At 47.4% G+C, this 22,707-nt stretch overlaps 1 protein-coding gene across 1 annotated transcript; it reads right to left on the reverse strand.

Moving 5' to 3' along the window:
• Positions 1-9,807: 9,807 nt before the first annotated feature.
• On the reverse strand, positions 9,808-14,987 carry RNF227 (ring finger protein 227). Its single transcript, XM_030187328.1, has 2 exons — positions 14,537-14,987; positions 9,808-10,571 (listed from the first exon to the last, which is right to left on the reverse strand). The coding sequence occupies exons 1-2, from the start codon at positions 14,925-14,927 to the stop codon at positions 10,516-10,518; spliced, it is 447 nt and encodes a 148-aa protein (XP_030043188.1). The 5' UTR covers positions 14,928-14,987; the 3' UTR covers positions 9,808-10,515.
• Between the last annotated feature and the right edge of the window lie 7,720 nt (positions 14,988-22,707).

Below are 22,707 nucleotides of genomic sequence, written 5' to 3' on the forward strand. Positions count from 1 at the left end.
AAGTATCGGGCATTCAAGCCATTGTGACATCACTGATGAGGTTGGCTCTTATTGGTGGAATGAGTGGAGGAGTAGCCTAGTGGTTATTGCAGTGGACTCTGATCCTGGGGAACTGAGTTCAATTCCCACTGCAGCTCCTTGTGACTCTGGGCAAGTCACTTAACCCTCCGTTGCCCCTGGTACAAAATAAGTACCTGAATATATGTAAACCGCTTTGAATGTAGTTGCAAAAAACCTCAGAAAGGCGGTATATATCAAGTCCCATTAATATAAAATTAAGCAGTGTAACTCATTTATAGGGGGGGGAGGGGACATTTTCTCCTTAATACAAAGTGATACATTGTAACTGAACTGGAACTAAAGTATGGAGGAGGGTAGTAACAACAGGAGCAGATATTTTATCCTGAATATAGTTACAAAGTATGTTTTGCAGAAGACGAGACACTTTACCTTTAAGGTCAAAAACTTAGCATGAGCTGCCACAGAACAGGACATATAATGTCAATAATTACCCCAGCTCGGCACCCAGCTGCCTTGCAGAGACACGTTTCCGCTGCTGGTTCTGCTTAATTGGGTTGTTTTCTTTCCTGCTAGTTTCCCTCCTCCCTAGCCCTCTGTAGGATACAGTCATTAAAGAAAAATTGTTTGAGCTGCGTCCCATTTGCAGGCTGTGCTCTAGGGAAAGTACTGAATGACTCCTCCCAATGCAGCAATTTCAAGATTGCTGTGGTGTTAATTGGCTAAGTTGGGAAGCTGGACCCAGCTGCTGCAGACACATTCCCCTGAGCTGGGAAAATGAGAGGCACAAAGTGAGCAGCAGCCCGAGGCCCAGCATGAGAAAAAAGGGCTTTGCTGGGCGAACTGGCTGCATTCCCATGTCAATGTTCTCACTCACCGTCAGGTTTCCACTCTGCACAGTCTGACGACACATCTGTCCCACAGTATGAAGGATGCCTAATATTCAGCATGCCTATCTGGCGACCCTAAAGATGCTCCCAATTTAACATACCTGTCCCGTGGAGTCCAGACGAGGGAGCACTCATCCTGAAGTCTGAAGAACACCCCATATTCAGGACACCTCTCCCATACAATTCAAAGGAGACCTATATTCAACTTGCTTGTCCCATAGAATCTAGAGGAGTGTCTAAATTCAATACATCAGCTCTTTAGAGTCCATAGGAGGCCCACGTTCAGCACAGCTGTCCCATAGAGTCTGAAGAATGACCACATTCTACACATCTGTTCTAGAGAGTTTGACGATGGGCCAACATTCTACACCATTGTTCCATAGAGTCTGAGAAAGGGCCCACCTTCTGCACACCTGCTCCTTAGAATCTAAGACCTACTTTCTGCACACCTGTCCCTTAGATTCTGAAGAATGACCACATTCTACACATCTGTCCTACAGAGTTTGAAGATGGGCCAACATTCTACACACTTGTTCCATAGAGTCTGAAGGACGGTCCACATTCTACACACATGTCCCTGTAGAGTCCAAGGAAGGACTCCCCTTCTGCACAACTGTTCCTTAGAATCTAAGCCCCCCCCCCCCCCTTTCACAATCGCCCAATAGATTCTGAAGAGTAACCTCATTCTATACTTATCCCATAGAGTATGAGAAAGGGCCAACCTTATAAATACTTGCTCCTTAGATTCTGAATGAAGACATCATTCTACTTATCTGTTCCATAGAGTCTGAGGAAGGATGCACCTTCTGGACACCTGTCCCTTAGAACAAGGATCCTCAAATCCAGTCCCCAAGGTCCACAACCTAGCCTGGCCTTCAGCATTTCTACAATGAATATGTATGAGATCAATTTGCATGCAATGGAAGCCATGAATGCAAATGGATCTCATACATATTCATAGTGGAAATCCTGAAAATCAGGCTGGGTTGTGGACCTCGAGGACTGGATTTGAGGACCCCTGCCTTAGAATATGAGGCCTACTTTCTGCACAACTGTTCCTTAGATTCTGAAAGGAGACTTCATTCAACACACCTGCCCCATAGAGTCTTAGGAAGGACCAACCTTTTGCACATTTAGCCCTTAGAATCTGAGACCCACATTTGTCACACCTGTCCCCTAGATCCTGAAGGAGGGCCCACATTAGGTACACCTGCCCCATAGATTCTGAAAGAGGGCTCACATTTGGCACACCTGTCCCATGAAGTCTGAGGAAGGGGCAACCTTCTGCACGCCTAACCCTTAAAATATGAGGCCACATTTGACACGCTTATCTCATAGATTCTGAAGGAGGGCCCACATTCTTCACACCTGTCCCATAGAATCTGAAAAAGGGCTCCCCTTCTGCACACCTGCTCCTTAGAATCTGAGGGCCACTTTCTGCACATCTGTCGCTTAGAATCTGAAGAGAGACCACATTCTACACACCTGTCCCATAGACTTTAAGAGGGCCCAAGAGGGTTCACCTGTCTAATGGCTTTTGAAGGATGTTCCATGGAGAAAGGGAAAAGGAGTACTATAAATAAAAATAATACTAATGCAACAGAACTTTTCACGGAGAGAGTAGTGGATGCTTGGAATGCCCTCCCGCGGGAGGTGGTGGAAATGAAAACGGTAACGGAATTCAAACATGCGTGGGATAAGCATAAAGGAATCCTGTGCCGAAGGAATGGATCCTCAGGAGCTTAGTCAAGATCGGGAGGCGGGGCTGGTGGTTGGGAGGCGGGGATAGTGCTGGGCAGACTTATACGATCTGTGCCCTGAAGAGCACAGGTACAAATCAAAGTAGGGTATACACAAAAAGCAGCAAATATGAGTTATCTTGTTGGGCAGACTGGATGGACCGTGCAGGTCTTTTTCTGCCGTCATCTACTATGTTACTATGAGGTAAAGAAGAGGCATGTGGGTTGATCTATAAAGAGGGGATAAAACATCAGTGTGAAGTGCAAATTGTCTTTACAAGCAGAAAAAAATGGATAGATATTGTTTTGACTAGGAATCCTCAGGGCTGTACCAAGGGCTAGGGAATGGTGAGGTGGCACAGGGCACAAGGGAGGCAAGGGCACCAAAACTGTTCTTCATCCATATTTCATTTTCTTGGCCATGACGTAGTAGGCAAGGGGGGGAACCAGGGGGAGTGTCCTACAGGGCATGATGCCAGTTTGGTATGGCCCTGGGGATCCTGGATTCTTGACAGAGAGAACTGTTCTAGCAACTGGAAAGGAAACATCGAGGGGTGTAGTACTGGACCTGGCAATTATGTGCACAGAGTGACTGATGTCATGTTGAGTGATCAACACAGTAAAATAGTAGATGACGGCAGAGAAAGCCACACACGGTCCATCCAGTCTGCCCAACAAGATAAACTCATATGTGCTACTTTATGTGTATACCTGACCTTGATTTGTATCTGCCATTTCAGGGCACAGACCGTAGAAGTCTGCCCAGCACTAGCCCCGCCTCCCACCACCAGCTCTGCCACCCAATCTCCGCTAAGCTTCTGAGGATCCATTCCTTCTGAACAGCATTCCTTTACATTTACCCCACGCATTTTTTAATTCCATTACCGTTTTCATCTCCACCACCACCCGCGGGAGGGCATTCCAAGAATCCACCACTCTCTCCGTGAAAAAATACTTCCTGACATTTTTCTTGAGTCTGCCCCCCTTCAATCTCATTTCATGTCCTCTCGTTCTACCACCTTCCCAGCTCCGGAAAAGATTTGTTTGCGGATTAATACCTTTCAAATATTTGAACGTCTGTATCTTATCACCCCTGTTTCTCCTTTCCTCCAGGGTATACATGTTCAGGTCAGCAGATGAAGTGGTTCAGCACAAGTGGAGATGTTCATTCATAGGAGAGGTGCCTAGACTTCAGGAAAACTATGCTAAGATGGAGATGTGGAAGAGCAGAACAGTGGTTAGAGCAGCAGACTACAAACCAGGGTTCAAATCCCACTGAATATTCTTGTCAGTACAAAGATTGTGAGCCCTCCAGGGACAGGGAAATAGCTCCTGCTCCTAAATGTAAGTTACCTTGAATCACTAATGAAAAGGTGTGAGCTAAACCAAAACAAATAAATACCCAAAGGAATATGGGAAAATGCAAAAGACAAGGAAGAGATGTGATATTTCTTTGCAGAAAGGGTAGTGGACGTGTGGAAGAGATTCTAGTGAAGATGGTGGAAGCAAAGTCCATCTCAGTGTGGGACAATGCCGGGGATCTCCGCTAGGGAGGAAGAAATTGTGGAAGCTCAGCTGTTGATTTGGACTGCAGCTTGGAGATGCCAGCTGATCTCTTTTGCTATCCTTTTCTATGAGGGCAATATTAAACCCACGATAGTCAGAGTGTTTAAACACTGTCTGCCACAGTTTTCTCTGTTCCCAGATATCCAGGCACTGACCTCACTGGTCTGGAAACTTCTCTGGAGCCCAGTGGTGAATATCAGCCATAGCAGAATAGCTTCTGGATCCGCCCCCAGACCGGCCCCAGAACTACCTGGATACCACTTTATCTCTTATTCCGAATATGAACTCCTTATACTTGACTGCTTAATCTACCACGTCAATCATGACCTTAATGTAATAACACCTGTATCTCTCACTCCGGAATTGGCGATCGCCATGACGGAACAATGTAAGCCACATTGAGCCTGCAAATAGGTGGGAAAATGTGGGACACAAATGCAACAAATAAATAAATAAATAATGATGCTGAAATGGTCAGACTGGAATTCCAGAAGAAAGACTAAGGAGGCTAGGGCTGTTCAGCTTGGAGAAGAGACGGCTGAGGGGAGACATGATAGAGGTATATAAAATAATGTGTGGAGTGGAACAGGTGGATGTGAAGCGTCTGTTCACGCTTTCCAAAAATACTAGGACTAGGGGGCATGCGATGAAACTACAGTGTAGTAAATTTAAAACAAATCGGAGAAAATTTTTCTTCACCCAACGCGTAATTAAACTCTGGAGTTCGTTGCCGGAGAACGTGGTGAAGGCGGTTAGCTTGGCAGAGTTTAAAAGGGGGTTAGACGGTTTCCTAAAGGACAAGTCCATAAACCACTACTAAATGGACTAAAACCCACAATTCCGGGAATAACATGTATATAATGTTTGTACGTTTGGGAAGCTTGCCAGGTGCCCTTGGCCTGGATTGGCCGCGATGCTGGGCTCGATGGACCCTTGGTCTTTTCCCAGTATGGCATTACCTAATGTACACTGAAAATCCAGTTACGACCCACTGAACAGGATTTATCCAGGTAGGTGCCTTTCCTATCCTGATGCATCCTGCAGAATATTGGGCCCTGTGCTTCTGAGTTGCCCGTTCAGCACACCTGCCCCCCCACCCCAGTCTGAAGGAGGCCTTCCAGCCAGCATGACTGTCTCAAAGAAACCCAGAGAAAGGTCCTGTGTTTCTCACTCCTAGAGCACAGGCTCCAAGAGACACTCCAGACTTTGATGGTCCGGGAGGAACAAAGTTATGTGGCATGAAATTTGTGTTCTAGATATATTCTTGATTGCTTGGAATGCCCATGACCCTGGTGGCAGGGCCCTGCAATGCCCACAAAATACGTATTGTCACGAAAGAATTTCCAAATAAGTTGATGCCGCTGTTTCTGACACGGCTTTAATCCCATTTTGGAAAATGGATGGGCCGGTGCTGCGCTAGACCAGCATGTGCTGTTCTGCAACGCATTGTGCAAAACATTGCTCAATATTGTATCTGTATATAAACAATTAATCCCTAACTAGCTGTCTTTGCCGTGGTTCTATTGTAATCTCCGCCTGTGTATGAACTCGGAACAGTCACTGTAGCTTCTTGGACTTCAGTGCTACTCTGTGGTTCTGTCTCTAGCTCTGTGTGCCACCTCAGGGGCATCATTTTAACTCCCTCTGCTTCAGCTCTAATCCCTGTGTTTGTGACCTCAGTCACTTTTAGCTCTGTTTCCCAACTTGGTCACTGGTTCTGTGTATCACCTTGAGGGAAGTCACTTTTTCCCCTGTGCTTCAGTTCTAATCCACTCATCTTTCGGTCACTCATCTCTCGGTGCCTCAGTTCTAATCCCCAGCTCTGCCAGTGACTCTCTCAGTTTCTTTCCTTAACGTAGCAAATCAGTTTTCCTCTGCTCTTCTTTTCTTTTCTCTCAAATCATTGTTTTGATTGCATGGATCATTGTTATTCCTATCCCTGTACAATCAGCCTTGTGGAAAATGAAGCCCCTAAACAACACCAATTAATCAATTACTTTATAATTGCCACTGCAGGGTGGCAGCTGCATTGGTAAAGCGAGCTGTTCTGCTGCTCCCCAGCCCTTCCCTTGCTGCACTTCTCTGAGGTTTGTTTATATTTTGCCAGGGATCCTCTCTTGGGTCTGCCACTAACCTCATGCTCTGCCATTGAATCTCTGCCGCAGATTAATCCCAGCAGGGACCAGGGTAGGGATGCCTCAAATGAGGCCCGAATGCTTCTCTGAGCCCTTGCCAGGCATCACAGTCCTGCAGAATCCAGCCAAAGGCTCAGCTGTGGGAAGAGAACCTACTGCTTCAGGGACCTGGTACCCTTGGACAGAGGGGAATGTCTTACAGTACTCAGAATCGCAAGGCATTGAAATGTTATGTCAAATTAAAAGTCAATTGTTCCGCAGGGAACATAGGAATGGGAAAGGGAAGTATTTATTTATTTAGGAACATTTATACCCCACTTTTTTCCACATAAAGCAGACTCAAAGTGGCTTACAATGTACAGATTAATCAATTACATTGGATAGAGGGAAGGAACAGGGTAAGAAGGAAAAGGGAAGAGAGACTAAGATGGACGGTGGAAATCCAGATGCGGAGATGGCCCAGAGTGTTTCGAACAGTTCACGGCAAGGCAACCCACAATTGGGAGCTGTAGCCATACCCAGTAAGCGCAGGCGAAGCGCAGAAGAAACAGCAATATGCGGCCAGGAGAGCGGCAGTGGTCACCAGAGGCAGACAACAGCAGCTGGAGGCGGACAATGCCGGCGGGGATATACTGCCTTTCTGTGGTTAAAATCAAAGTGGATCACATATTAAAAACAGGTCCTAGTTTGTGTCTGGGGCAATGAAGGGTTAAGTGACTTGCCTAAAGACACAAGGAGCTGCAGTGGGAATTAAATCCAGCCCCCCTTGGTTCTCAGACCACTGCACTAACCACTAGGCTACTCCTCCACTCTTGAACTAACATTCCCAGAAACACTTGCTGATTGTCTATATACCCTGCAGCATGAAATACAGTGAGTTACGAGGGACAGAAAGGCTGGGACTGGTCTGTATTTGTCATACATTGAGATAAAGAGGTAAATTCTGAAAAGGACGCATAAAGTTAGGTGCAGGGACAGAACGCACTAAGCGGGAATTCTATAAGCGTATTTGCAAGAACGAATGCCTTCATAGGATACTGGGGAAAGTGTGCATTAATACATCTAAATTAAGGTGCTCCCCTTACATCTGCTCTAGGGCAGGCTTAAACGGGAGCGCCTGATACCAGTTGGACGCAAAGGTTAGCATTCTGTAAAGTCTACGTGCTAATCCCACGCACACCCCTGACCCACTCATTCCCCCTCCCACCTTGCCATTGTGCATGTCGGATTTAGTGTGTGCACTTTTTAGAATAACTAAGGGCATTCATGCAGGCAAATGCCAACTGGTGAAAATTAGTGGCAATTAACCGCAATAACTGGCAATTCATTTGCACACACAAATGCCCTCATTCTGTAACATATCACCTCAATAAATCTCCTATATAGAATAACTATACCCATAACCTTAAGCTGACATAGAGGCATATTTTCAAAGCACTTTGGGAGGCTAAGTTCCATATGTTTCTATGGAACTTTGGGAGGCTAAGTGCTTTGAAAATGAGCCTCTATATAGAATACTAGTGCAAAGCTGCATGGCTGTGCTGAAAAGTAGGCGTGGGCCATTCATGACAGGTCAACGGCTGGCATGTCAGCATGTTTAAGTGCACCACGCAACACATGTAACCGATAGAATCTAGCCCAAAATTTATAGAATGTTATCAAACATATAAAAGGCAAGTGACCGTACTCACTTGCAAATGCGCAGTAGAGACTTCCCTCTCTGTCCCGCCCCCCTCCCCCCGTCTTGACGCGGGGGCGGGACAGAGAGGGAAACTGCGCGGAAGGGGAGGGAGGGAACCGCTGACGTCGCTACCGCTCCCCCCCCCCGGAGTCGCCACCACCCCCCCTTCACCTGGCCCGGGCCCTCTCTTCGTTATTCAACTTACAGCAGCGCCGAAACAGCAGCAAGCAGCTCAGCTTCAGCTCCCGTCGGCCTTCCTTCCCTGCCTGTGCCCCGCCCTCGCCGACGTGACGTCACACGAGGGCGAGGCACAGGCAGTAAAGGAAGGCCAACGGGAGCTGCAGCTTGCTGCTGTTTTGGCGCTGCTGTAAGTTGAATAACGAAGAGAGGGCCCGGGCCGGGTGAAGGGGGGGAGGGGGCGACTTTGGGGTGGGGGGGGGGCGGTAGCGGCTACCTTGGGGGGGGGGAGGGGACATGGGAGGTCTCAGAAGGGGGGGGGCCTTGGAGCTGGGAGGGCTGGACTGAAGGGGGCCTTCCAGCTGGCTGGGAAGAAGGCACAGGGGGGGGGGGGCAAGGGGCCTTGGAACTGGGAGGGAGGGAATGGGGCCCCTTACAGTTGTGAGGGAGAGCAGGGGGCCTTGGAAGCTGGGGGGGAGGGCCTGGGGCCTTGGAACTGGGAGGGAGGGAGGGCGGGCAGGGGGCCTTGCAGCTGGGAAGGGGGGAGGACTGGAGCCTTGGAGCTGGGATGGAGGGACAGAGGGGGCCTTGCAGCTGGCAGGGAAGGAGGATGGCAGGGGACCTTGCAGCTGCAACAGGAGGGGGGCCTTGGGAAAAAAAAACATTCCAATACGCGCCCGTTTTAACGGGCTTAACGGCTAGTATATATATATATCACACCTAAAAAATAATTGGCGCCAATAAAAAAGTACGCCTAGGCATATTATATAAACTGCAACTAAATTTAGTTGTGGCCATTTATGCCAATGAAAACCTGGTGAAAACACCGACGCCTAAATTATGTCCAGAACATGCATATTCTATAACTACGCGTATCAATTCCAGGAACACCTACGACCCACCCATGGCCACATCCCCCTTTCAGATCCTCAACATAGAATATACACGCATCACTTTATAGCATACTAATAAAAAAAAAAAAAAAGCCCATTTCTCATTGAAATGAAACGGGCGCTAGCAAGGTAGTCACCTTCTGCCATTAATGTTTTTAAGGGAAGTTCCAGCGTCCCCCCTCCCTCCCTCCCAATTCAATGAGAAATGGGCTTTTTTTTTACTAGTATAATGGTCTATGGACTTCTCCTTTAGGAAGCCGTCCAAACCTTTTTAAAACTCCGCTAAGCTAACCGCCTTTACCACCATTCTCTGGCAACAAATTCCAGAGTTTAATTACACGTTGAGTGAAGAAACATTTTCTCTGGTTCATTTTAAATTTACTACATTGTAGCTTCATCGCACGCCCCCTAGTCCTAGTATTTTTGGAAAGCGTAAACAGACGCATAACATCTACCCGTTCCACTCCACTCATTATTTTATAGACCTCTATCATATCTCCCCTAAGCCATCTCTTCGCCAACCTGAAGAGCCCTAGACGCTTCAGCCTTTCCTCATAGGGAAGTTGTCCCATCCCCTTTTCGCTGCCCTTCTCTGCACCTTTTCTAATTCCACTATATCTTTTTTTTGAGAAGCGGCGTCCAGAATTAAACTTCCCTGCTGTTGCTCTTCCCCCCTTCGTCCCTCCATATACACAGAGAAACCGACTCCATGGTTCAACATTTTATTACTCGAAGCATTAACAAATCAGCCAGTTGAGAGATAAATAAATATTAGTTAATAAAATATTACATCCAGTCATTCTTCCATCATTTCTCAGAAATGCAGAGGGTGATACTCTTTAAGCAGAGTATAAATGTTTTGCAGTAGGGAAGGAACTCCAGATGACAGAGAGATTCTTAGAGAATCAGACCTAGTATTATGTCATACTGTGATGAGGGAGGGTTCTGAGGTTGTTCCCATCTGATAAACATTGGTCAGGCAATTCTGTGAGAGCCAAGAGGGCCTGACAAAGAAAGGAGGCATGGTGAGGATTTCTTAAACAGCACAGGGAAAAGTATGAAAGAGGCCAAGATTTTTTTTTTTTTTTTTGCTTTAAGCCCAAGATGAAAGTGAATCTCATTCATAACACCATGCAAATGTTCTCCAGATGATTTCTGAGAAAACAGTCATCGGTTCAAACACAGCTGCAAAGAGGGGTAGTTCAGTACCACAGCTAAGTGGGCCACATGCCCTGGAAATATGCCATGTGATCAGAGGTCTGGCTTTGGCTGCAGAGAATGATCTTGTCTCCAAGCTTCTGGGAAGGGTGCAGCATATACCAAGATCTGGAACAAAGCACCTAATCTTCTGTGAAGTTTCTCAGATCACAGGGCCAGGGGATCTCACAGCTGCTCCAGTCTCCACTGTTCCTGCCCTTACATAATGTAACAGTTCATCAGTGCCAGGTCTCGAAGCTCTTTGGGATCAATGGCTTGTGGAAAAAAAAAAAATAAGCATGTTGTCAACACAAAACTATGCAAGCAAACAAGCTTAGACAAAACAGTGCTTCAATAAGCAGGGCTAGACTCTTAAAATAACCCCACAACCCTGCCAGAACAGAGGCCCTGGGGCTCAAAAGCAAACGAGGGCGCTGCAGGTCATTAACACCAGACTAGTGTCTGCGTTTTCCAGCGCACAATGATCGGAGCCGGCGAGCATGTGAAACAACGGCTCTGAACACTACTTGCATGCAAATGCATGCAAAAGAGGGTCTCCCGCATTCCTCTCTAATGCTCAACGTCAGCGTGCCAAAAAAGGGCGCTGCTCCTAAGGCAAATCCTACACCAGCTCAGAGCTGGCATTAGGGTTTACCAAGGCATTGGGAAGAATGGGGATACCCCCAAAGATGTGAGGGCCCGGAGGTCCAGTGGACCCCCAGACCCCTTATCCCCCCACCTAAAATACATAGAACCTTGGTGGTCCAGTGGGACCCTTGCCAGGCCCAACCTGCCCCATACCAAAGGCTAGCCCTGGTGGTCTGGCAGTGGTCCCCCCCCCAAACCCCCTCATACCTTAGAGAAGGAGGAGGAACTAACACTCCTTCCCTCCTCCTACGTATGGTGCCTCAAAATGTTGGTGCCCTGCCCTGCCTGGTGCATCCTGGGATGCACTGGGCGGGATTAACAACTCCCTTATATGGTTGTTAAGCCCCACCTAGTGCATGCACTGGGCAGGGCACCGTTATTTTGCGGCAGCGCCCACAGGAGGATGTAAGAAGTGCTAGTCCCTCCTCCTTCTCCAAGGTACAAGGGGGCCAGGGGGGACCACTGCTAGACCACTAGGGCTATCCTTCACCCTGGACCACCAGGGTTCTATGTATTTTGTTGGAAGGGGTTTATGTGTTTGGGGGGGGGGGGGTCTGAGGGTCTACCTCCAGGCTCTTATACATTTCGACAGTGGCACAGCCGCCGAGAGGGGGGGGGGGGAGACAAAATTCCCCAGGCCTCCAAGGGGGGCCCGGCGCCGCAGTCCCACCCGCCCTCCGTCGTCAACCGTCTGCCACAGGGCCGGACCCCCTGCATTGAAATCACAGCACCTCTCATCTCCGTGTGAAAGCACTGCAGACAGCAAGGCAGCAGATTGCCTCCCTTCGGGCCTCCTTCCCTCGTGTCCCGCCCTCGCGGAAGTTACGCCAGACGAGGGTTGGACACGGAGGGAAGGAAGCCCGAAGGGAGGCAATCTGCTGCCCTGCAGCGCTTTCAAAGGGAGGTGAGAGGCGCTGTGATTTCAATGCAGGTGGGGGCCCGGGGACGGCCTTGCCCCAGGTCCAGCCCAGTCTCTCGGCAGCCCTGGACAGTGGGGGGGACCTGAGGTCCATCGGATCAGATCTTCTGTAGAATTGTGCCTGCGCTCTTCAGCGCTTGCCCAGGCACAATTCTCCCACAGAACTGGAAACAGCACCCTAATGATCAGCACTGACACTGCACCTAAATTTTTTCATGTCATTAGTGCTGAACTTTAGGAAGCTGTTCGGAACAGCGCCAGAGTTTTGAACATCTGCCTGAAAATGATTCAACTCTCCATCCACTCTCAGGGATATAATGGGAGCTCCACTCTGGATACAACAGATCAACCTTTTAAATAACTCCACAAATGTCCTCCTTCCCCTGCCACCATTAAATGACAACCCCCACCCCAAAAGCTTCTCAAATCTGTCCTTGGATCCTCGGCTGACAGATTTTCAGGACATCTGTAATTAATATGCATTGAATAAATCTGCAATGTAATGGGTCTCTGATGAATGCAGGTTCATCTCATGCATATTCATTGTGAATACCTTGAAAACTCAACTGGCTGAAGGGGGTCCAGAGAGAAGAATTCAGAAACCCTGCTTCAGCCTTTCTTCCTCCTCCAGCCCAAACTTGATAGATCAATCAGCCCATAGAAAAATCCACCCAGCGCCATTCCCACCTCACTCAGGATACAATGGCTCAGCCTCTAAACTCAGCCTGAGATATGATAGATGAGCTCCTATAATATCTATAATCGCCTCAGTTTACAAAGAATCCATAGAATAACTCTCTCCAACTGTCCCGTCCCCATCAGACACAATGATTGATGCCATACCACATCTGTTCCCCCTGTAGGGATTCAATGATTCAGCTCCTAGTACACTTCCCCATAAAATAAATTAACCCCTAGAGCAGTGGATTCCAAACCTGTCTTGGAGAACCCCCAGTCAGTCAGGATATTCCAAATTAATTAGCATGAGAGATATTTGCATGCAATGAAAATACTATATGCAAATGTGCCTAATGAATATTTACTATGGATTTCCTGAAAACCTGAGGGTTTGGGAACTGGTTCCCTAGAATACCCCTACCTGTCTCTCACACCACATTCAGTGATTCAGCCCCCTATAATAACCCCCTCTCCCCCATCAATCAATCAATCAATCACAATCCTCCCGGGATACAATGCATATCACCTTCCCTCCCCCCTTGTGAAGGTTGGAGTCCTGTCTCAACGCCACCTGAAATTAAATATGACCAAAACCGAGCTTCTCATTTTCCCCCCCAAACCCACCTCCCCGCTCCCCCCGTTTTCTATTTCTGTTGATGGCTCTCTCATTCTCCCTGTCTCCTCAGCCCGAAACCTTGGGGTCATCTTTGACTCTTCTCTCTCCTTCTCTGCTCAAATCCAGCAGATTGCCAAGACCTGTCGTTTCTTTCTTTACAACATTCGTAAAATCCGCCCCTTTCTTTCCGAGCACTCTACCAAAACCCTCATCCACACCCTTGTCACCTCTCGTTTAGACTACTGCAATCTGCTTCTTGCTGGCCTCCCACTTAGTCACCTCTCCCCTCTCCAGTCGGTTCAAAACTCTGCTGCCCGTCTCGTCTTCCGCCAGGGTCGCTTTACCCATACTACCCCTCTCCTCAAGACCCTTCCACTGGCTCCCTATTCGTTTTCGCATCCTGTTCAAACTTCTTCTACTAACCTATAAATGTACTCACTCTGCTGCTCCCCAGTATCTCTCCACACTCGTCCTTCCCTACACCCCTTCCCGTGCACTCCGCTCCATGGATAAATCCTTCTTATCTGTTCCCTTCTCCACTACTGCCAACTCCAGACTTCGCGCCTTCTGTCTCGCTGCACCCTATGCCCGGAATAAACTTCCTGAGCCCCTATGTCTTGCCCACATCCTTGGCCACCTTTAAATCTAGACTAAAAGCCCACCTCTTTAACATTGCTTTTGACTCGTAAACCACTCGCCTCCACCTACCCTCCTCTCTTCCTTCCTGTACACATTAATTGATTTGATTTGCTTACTTTATTTATTTTTTGTCTATTAGATTGTAAGCTCTTTGAGCAGGGACTGTCTTTCTTCTATGTTTGTGCAGCGCTGCGTATGCCTTGTAGCGCTATAGAAATGCTAAATAGTAGTAGTAGTAGTATTCCGGGAAGGACTGTGGAAGAGAGGAGAGCTACTAAGATTGTTGATACTTTCTTATTTATCCACAGATTAAAAAAAAACCCAAACATAATAGGGCATATTTTCCCCCTCTAGGGTTGTATTTTATACTCCTGGACATTTTAACAGGGTGAATTAGGATTCCTTGGTGTAGTAGAAATCACCTATTGTTGGGGTTGGAAGGGTGGTGGTGGGAAGGAGGGTTATTATACCTGCTCACTGTTAGTATTGTTCTCGATTTGTAATTTATACACAACAGTTGCACAGCATATTGTTCCTTTTTATATTTTAAAGATTTAAATATAAAATCATAAGTGTTCGAGGCTTCTGCAGATGAGGACAGAGCCCACGGGGACGGCTGGCCCCGCCCTTTTGTTTTGACTCTCCCTTCCCTATGGCAAACAAGAGCACGCGACGCCGAGGACCTTCCCTCCCTCCTCCGCCCAATCACTGTCGCCTCGCAGCTGGTTGTTGACGGTTACCTGGGCGACGGGTGCTGCGCGCAGGCGCACACAGAGCCTTTCGCCACAGCCCCCTAGCTGCCTTCCAAAAACTCCGCTTGGAAGCCACGCTCTTTCCCCGGTCTGTTGTGTCCTTATCGCAACCGCCGTCCTCCTCCTCCTCCTTCTCGGCCGCCAGCCGCTCCCAGATGCCAAGGTCCAGCGGCAGTGCAGTCACGCCACCGGCGGGCAGCGGCGCGGGCGCTCGGCAGAAGGGGCACGCGACCACCGCCGGCCAGCGTGCCGCCAACTCCTGCAGGCAGCGCGTGCAGAGCGCGTGCGGGCACAGACAGCGCCCGAGACGACGGGGCGCGCGGCTTTGACGGTCAAAAGACCGGTAACAAACGGGGCATTCGCTGTCCTCGACTTCCATCGTTTCTTCTGCTACTGGACCTCACGCGCCTTCCTTATTCTTATACACGGCCTTCTCCTCCTCCTCGGTCTGAGGCAGCCCCTCTGAAGGCGGGGCTGGAAAGTTGACTCACCTTGTGGGCGTGGCCAAAGGTGGTGTTCCTATACACGGCCTCCTCCTCCTCGGTCTGAGGCAGCCCCTCTGAAGGCGGGGCTGGAAAGTTGACTCACCTTGTGGGCGTGGCCAAAGGTGGTGTTCCTATACACGGCCTCCTCCTCCTCGGTCTGAGGCAGCCCCTCTGAAGGCGGGGCTGGAACGTTGACGCACCTTGTGGGCGTGGCCAAAGGTGGTGTTCCTATACACGGCCTCCTCCTCCTCGGTCTGAGGCAGCCCCTCTGAAGGCGGGGCTGGAAAGTTGACGCACCTTGTGGGCGTGGCCAAAGGTGGTGTTCCTATACACGGCCTCCTCGGTCTGAGGCAGCCCCTCTGAAGGCGGGGCTGGAAAGTTGACGCACCTTGTGGGCGTGGCCAAAGGTGGTGTTCCTATACATGGCCTCCTCCTCCTCGGTCTGAGGCAGCCCCTCTGAAGGCGGGGCTGGAAAGTTGACGCACCCTATGGGCGTGGCCAACTGTGGTGTTCCTATACACGGCTTCCTCCTCCTCGGTCTGAGGCAGCCCCTCTGAAGGCGGGGCTGGAAAGTTGACGCACCTTATGGGCGTGGCCAAAGGAGGGTGTTCTGCCGGGTCCTAAAGCTTCCAAATGGGCGTGTCTTCATGATTTCACTACTTCCAGCTTAAAATGATTTGGACAAGTTTGTGAAAGACTGAAAGTCCCCAATTAAATTTTTGTTGCTTTTCCCTTCTCCAAATGAGTGCAATGGAACAGAATCTTCCACGGTGGAAAACAGGAAATCCATAGTAATTATTCGTTTAGGCACATTTGCATAAAGTACTTGCATTGAATGCACACTTCCACTTGATCTGAAAGCTATACAAGACCTAATCAACTTTCGAAAATCACTAAAAACTTTTCTTTTTACCAAGGCTTACCATAATAATCAACTATAGGAATTCCAATACAACACTCTTTATTTAATAGTCTGACTGGTTTCTGATTTACTGAATTGACTACTCCAATAAGTTACACTTGTTTTTTCTGTATGTAACCAATTGTTTATCTACACTTAAATGGCGCTTGCCATGATGCACTATTGTAAGCCACATTGAGTCTGCAAATAGGTGGGAAAATGTGGGATACAAATGCAACAAATAAATAAATAGCTCTCATACTAATTAATTTAGAATATCCTGACTGGTTGAGGGTACTCCAGGTTTGGAATCCACTGCTCTAGGGGTTAATTTATTTTATAGAGAAATGTACTAGGAGCTGAATACTTCCTAGTGATCCAAACTGGTCACTGTCGCGGACAGGATGCTGGGGTCAACGGAACACTGGCCACAAACTCGTATGGCACCTTATGTTCTTTATAAGGGTCAGTGCTCCGTATTTATCCTTTGCAACTTCCCAAAGAGACTGATTTCCTCGACAGGAACTGCAGAGCTCCCCGTGCTTCTTCTGTGATGTCACAGCCAATGTGGAACAAAATACCTTAGCAGTGAGTGTGTGTAAGGTCACTAGGGTTGTATAGTCAATGTGGACTGGACCCATAGGGTGCGAGGTGCATATGATCTCATTTGTTATGTCAAAGTCAAAGTGGATCAGTAGGCTGTAAAAAAAAAAGCATGAAATGATGTCATGTACATGATGCCACAGACAAGGTGGACCAGTGCGATGTGGGACGTATGAGATGGCATGGTGATAATGGCAACGTAAAACAATCATGCTAAGCTCAGCAATAACATAGTAAATGAGGACAGAAAAAGACCAGCATGGCCCATCTAGTCTGCCCAGTAAGGTAGATAGAATTGTAACTGCTGCTTCATGGAGGTTTTTATGAAATCTGACAGTCGTTAGGTTTTGCTTTGAGTGTTTATACATTAATTCCATCCTCTTTGTAAATAACAATCCACTGTGTTTATCCCATTCCATGTTGAGTTCTACCACTATTTTTGTCCCACCGGAAGAGCATTCCAAGCATCCACCACCCTTTCCATGAAAAAAAAAAAATGTTTCCTGATGTTTTTAAATGTTCTCCTTTCAGCTTTATTCTCACATCCTCTGGTTATACAGTTTTCCCATCTTTGGAAAAGGGTTCTTTGTTCTTTAATACCTTGTATGTATTTAAAGGTCTGTGTACCATATTTCTCCTGTCACTCCTCTCATCTTGTCTCTGGGAAGCGTCTGCACTGAATTAGCTATTTCCAGTGCTGGTACAAGAGTATTAGACACCCTAGGCGAACTTTCAGGTTTACACCCTCTTTAATGCTCGTAAGCTCCACCTGAAATTTCATAATTAAACTCACCAATTACTTATCTCAACATCACCTATCCCAGAGTAATCCTGTACAAAATGCATAGATGGCCATCACACGTTTAAATATTAAAGTTTGTGTTGAATGTACATTCCTAATGAGGGCAATTTACAAAAGCCGTTTATCCGAATCAATGACTGTTTCCTTGGGTAAATAATATATGAAAAGTGCCCACCCTCCCTGCAGGTGGAGGTATGAATTGATGGCTTGCGTGACTGTCAGGACCTGTTTTTGCTCTCTCTCTCTCGATTTTTTCAGTCCTCCTAGGTAGCCACTTAGGGGTCCGATGCTCAAAACTAACCCTAGCACTAAAACAGGGTTAGTGCTGGGTTTGTGTCTAATGGCTTCTGCGCAGGCGCTGAAACCATTAGCACAGATTGCATTTAAATGCGGTCAGTAGGTACCCCGCAGCAATGCCCGAAAAAAGGTTTCCCAAGCACCTTTAGCGCATCTACGACGAATTTGATCATCAGATATTGTTTCGCTTGTTCTGCAGCTGCGTTTCACTGTCCCTAAGAAACTGCCACCTTAGTCAACTATCTTATCTGCTTACTGATTAAGCCAACTCATAAAAAAAAAATCTCCAAACCGCTCAAAATACAGCAGCCAGGCTGATATTCAGCAAACCACGCTTAGAAAGTGCCAAACCCCTCCGAGAAAGTTGCATTGGCTCCCAATCAAAGAACGGGACTCTGCCATGGCATTCCAAAGCTGGACCAAAGAACGGATCATCTTCAAAATCTGCACCTTAGTCCACAAAATCATGTACGGCGTAGTCCCAGGATACATGACAGACCTTATAGACTTACCAATAAGATTCTTAACTATGTGTGATATATAGGATACTTAATGCAGTTTTAGTACTGTGAATGGATGGTTTTACCTTTGCATTAATTTATTAATTTTGCTAATTATTTTATTGCATTTTATACCATGGATATCACGTGGAGCCTTTGGGTGAAGCAATTGGTAAATGGATTAAATAACTAAAGAAGATTATGTGATGTGGGGTTACGGTGTGGACATCACCATCCACCACAGGCTGTGGAAGGTAAGACTGCGAAAGGCTCCACAGACCCTCCTGTATCCTTTAACACCCTCTCCCCGCCCCACAGCTGAAGGTAACTTCTCTCCATAACTGTTCTCTGCGTTCCTTTCCGTGTCAACACATCTCTCTCCTAAAGGCCAAAAGACTCTCTCACTGCTGATTCACCAGGTTCAAAACCCCCTAGCCCCTTCCCTCCCCCATCCCCCGTCCCCATCAGTTGACCGATACCAATGAGCTCATGCTGGGAAAAACAGGGGAAATACTTTACTTTTGAGAACTATAGTCTTGCACAGACATTGGGTCTTCTGCCAAGTGCCCTTCTGAGCTCTGCTGCACAGTGTACGCTTAGAGCGCTATTAATATCAGCTGATCCACTGAATCTGATGTCATGTAAAGAATACACACAAACTGGTCTGCTGGGTCAGACCAGTGGGCCATAGGCCCAGCATCCTGTTTCTGACATTTACCAACATGCATCACTTCCTTCTTTCTTTCTTTCTTTCTTTCTCCACTGATCCAAATCACCTTATACTCAGTCCTGGACAGTAAATAGGCCTAAATCGGTTTGTATAGAGTAAGGCACACATATTCCTATTGCTCATGCCCAAATATAAGAAATAGCCTTGTCTTCCAGAAACATGTCCTAAAATCAGTGGATATTTTATTCTTGAGATTGTGTCTCCAAGTGGGTTACTTTTTGCTTATACCATGACAGAAATTAACCTCAGTCTTGTGTAGGGTATGTTGGGGATTATCTCAGATTTTTCCTGTGCAGTCACTAAGAATTGCAATAAAGGTATTTTATCCACTTTTAAGGATGACATCCTCTATGTCCCTGTGCCCACATCCTGATCCACACACACCTAAAGGTGACCAGACTCTGTGTCCTGTGCCCACATCTTGAGCAACCCAGTCATAAAAGTGACAGGGTTGTGTCGCTGTTCCCGTATTCTGAGCCAACCACTCATAAAGGTGACAAGTAGTTCTGTGTCCCTGTGCTCACACCCTGATCCACCCAGTCCTAAAGGTGACAGGGTTGTGTCCCTGTTCCCACATCCTGAGCCACCCACTCCTAAAGTGGCAGGTTCATGACCCTGTGCCCATATCCTGAGCCACCCACTCCTAAAGGTGACAGGCTCTGTGTCCCTGTGATCATATCCTGGACCACCCACTCCTAAGGGCTGCGTGTCCCTGTCACCATCACCTCTGAGTCATTCCTTGCTGGAAATGATAGACTCTGTTTCTATGCCCCAGCCTCCAGTTCTAGGGGTAACAGAATATATAATAAATAAATAAAATATACACCTATGTAGTATAAAACACACAGTTTTATTATTTGGGCCCCCAGTCACCTCCTTCCTCTTTTGTGCTTCCAGATGAATTGGAACCCAGCATCTACTAGGTTAAAATGCCTTTAACCTCTATACACAATTTCCTAGGGGTTTCTCCCAGTTTATAACAATCTTGTGCCCTCCTCACAAAGACAATTCTCAGCCAGGGCTCACAGGTCATGACTCCCTCTAGAACCTGGTACACATGTGTTCTGAATTTCTTGTGAAGACACTAGGAGTCCCTATCCCCTGGTGCTCTTAACATTCCTCTGCAGTACCCCAACCCGCATGGTAAATGTCACACTGCCAGCACCAGAAAATCCAGTTTTGTGTTTGCATGTGATTTTGCATTACAGTTCTTTATGCCTCTTTTTATTTAATGCACATTTTACAGCTGGGCTAGCAGGCATCTGATCATTCAGCCTTGTACCCTTCTTCCCAACAATCCGCACTTTCTTCCTCCTTTCTTCCCTTCATGAGTAAGAGCTCTGAGAATTCACAGAAAAACATCTGAGTTTGAAAGTTGATGCTACAACCAGCTGCAGAGGACTGTTTCAACACAAACAAGTGCAGAGAACCAGACCTGCACCTGCTCTAAAAGTCACTTCTCAGAACCACTCAGATTGCTGCTATCAGTTGGCTAGATCAGAGTAAAATCGAGCAGACGTGCAGATCGTAGAGTTACAGAAACCTAGCAGAGCGGAGGACGTAGGAGGTTTCTCTCTCCAGTCCAGTGACTCACCGGCACACTTATGGCACGGGCCCAGTGCCAGCTCTCCAGCACTGACATCACCTTGGCTTTCTGTCCATACATGGTTGTGCTTCCTGCAACCGTCAGACCATGCCCAGGAAGAGAGAATGAAAAAAAATCCTCATTCTTTTCGTTGTCCCCTCTGTAGAGGAATCAAACCTACAGGTGTTGCCCATGTGTTGCTGTTGTTGCTTGCTCCTTGCTCCTGATTTCTGCTTCATGGCTGTATGAGAGTGGGGTCTGAAAATGCAAAATACAGAGAGCACAGGGCTAAATGCTTGAGGAGACTTCAGAAAAACAAGAGAGTGTGGAGTTGAAAATGCCAGAGGGAAACTACAGAGAACATGAGATTGAAAATGTCAGAGGCAAAATATAGAGAATATGGTCTGAAATGCTAGAGGCAAAATAGAGTGCAAGGCTGAAAATGCCAGAGGCAAAATGCAAAGAGCATGGGGCTGAAAGTGCCACAGGGAAAATACAAAGAATGTGGGGTTGAAAATGCCAGAGGCAAAGTACAGAGAGCACAGGGCTAAAAACGCTTGAGGAAACTCTGGCAAAATAGAGAGCGTGTGGGGCTGGAAATGGCTTAGAAGCAGTGGCGTAGCCAAGGGTGGGCCTGGATGGGCCCAGGCCCACCCACTTTGGGCTCAGGCCCACCCAGTGGCAGTACACCTATGATGTGGCTTTCAGGGATCCCTAAGCCTCACCAGCCAAAAACTCCCAACGACTGTCCCTCCTGCATACCTTGTAAATAGCAGATCTTCGCCTGCAGTGAGCAGCGACTGATACATACTATTCGCACCAGCCCCACAGCCTTCCCTCTGATGTATTCCCTTCTATGCGGAAACAGGAAGTTGCATCAGAGGGAAGGCTGTGGGGCCAACATGAGCAGTGTGTATTAGTTGCTGCTTGCCAGGGAGGGAGGATATTTGAGAGACCAAATGGCATGCAGGCGAGAGAGGGAGAGACCAAATCACTTCTGGGACAGGGCAAAGTTATTCTGCCCACCCATCCTGGGCCCAGGCCCACTCAAAATTGGGTATCTGACTAAGCCCCTGCTTAGAGGTCTTGGGCAAAATACAGAGAGGTCAGGGCTGAACATGTCAGAGGCAAAAAAGAGAGAACATGGGGCTGAAAATGCTTGAGAAGACTTGGGCAAAAAAAAAAAAAAAATACAGAGTAAGCCAGCAAAATGCATGGAATGTAGGGGCTTTAAAACCCAGGAGGAGAGAGCGTGGGGCCCTGGGGGTAGCACCTTGTGCCCGCCACCTCCCCCCCCCCCCCCCCTTCTGGTCTCCTGGCTGACTTCCCACAGTTACTGGAATAGTCTTTTGTTGCTGCTGCCTCAGCTGATCTTGAGTAATCTTGCTGCCTATTTTCTATGAGTTTTTGTCCTGACAGGAGTTAGGAAGTGAGTCAGCAGGCCCTGGGGGAGACTGGTCTGGAGCTCATGTCCCTCAGCGAGTGGTAAAAGGTAACAATCCACAGGTCTTGTAACTGGATATTGTGCTGTGGTCTGGGAGAAACATGACTCAAATAGTTTCTCAAATGACTCACATGCACCCAAAGAAATAGTTAAAGCTTCACAAGTGTCACCAGTTTTGGACTTGGCACAATTCCTTCCTGTTGAAAATGCTTGAGAAGAGACCCAAGCCTGCTCTATGGCCAACATAAAAATGAGTTTGGGGTCATGGGTTGGTTAATCACTGGTATCAATTTTAATATTGCACAATAGTTATATAAAAAAGCCCAGTGTTAATGAGTTGAAATCAAACAATAAATTCCAGAAAGTATTCACTACTGAGAGAAAAAAAGACCTCAGAGACCTTGAGGCCATACTAAAAGCATATTGTCAACTTTTTGCTTTCGGAACACAGGACAATTTTCTTGCATTGGTGTTAAAGAAAACTCCCATGCTTTTCTGTGAAATTGCAAAATACAAATGGCCCTGTTTACTAAGGTGTATCAAATATGCAACGTGAAGGAGAACGCCATCATACTGCGTAGATGATGTGTCTTTTTACTGAACCTCTCAGGATTTGTTTGAAGGAATCTGGTGACCCCTGTCGAAAGCAAAGCTGAAGCTTGGCCAAGTTCGGTCCCTCTTCAATAAATTTGTTTTGGCGAACCCATCTGGTCCTCATTCCTTTGCTGTCTTTGCTGTTTGTGTGTTACTGCAGAAAAAGACTTGCATGGTCCATCCAGTCTGCCCAACAAGATAAACTCATATGTGCTACC

The sequence above is a fragment of the Microcaecilia unicolor genome, chromosome 14 (assembly GCF_901765095.1).
Source record: "Microcaecilia unicolor chromosome 14, aMicUni1.1, whole genome shotgun sequence".
Lineage (NCBI taxonomy): Eukaryota > Metazoa > Chordata > Amphibia > Gymnophiona > Siphonopidae > Microcaecilia > Microcaecilia unicolor.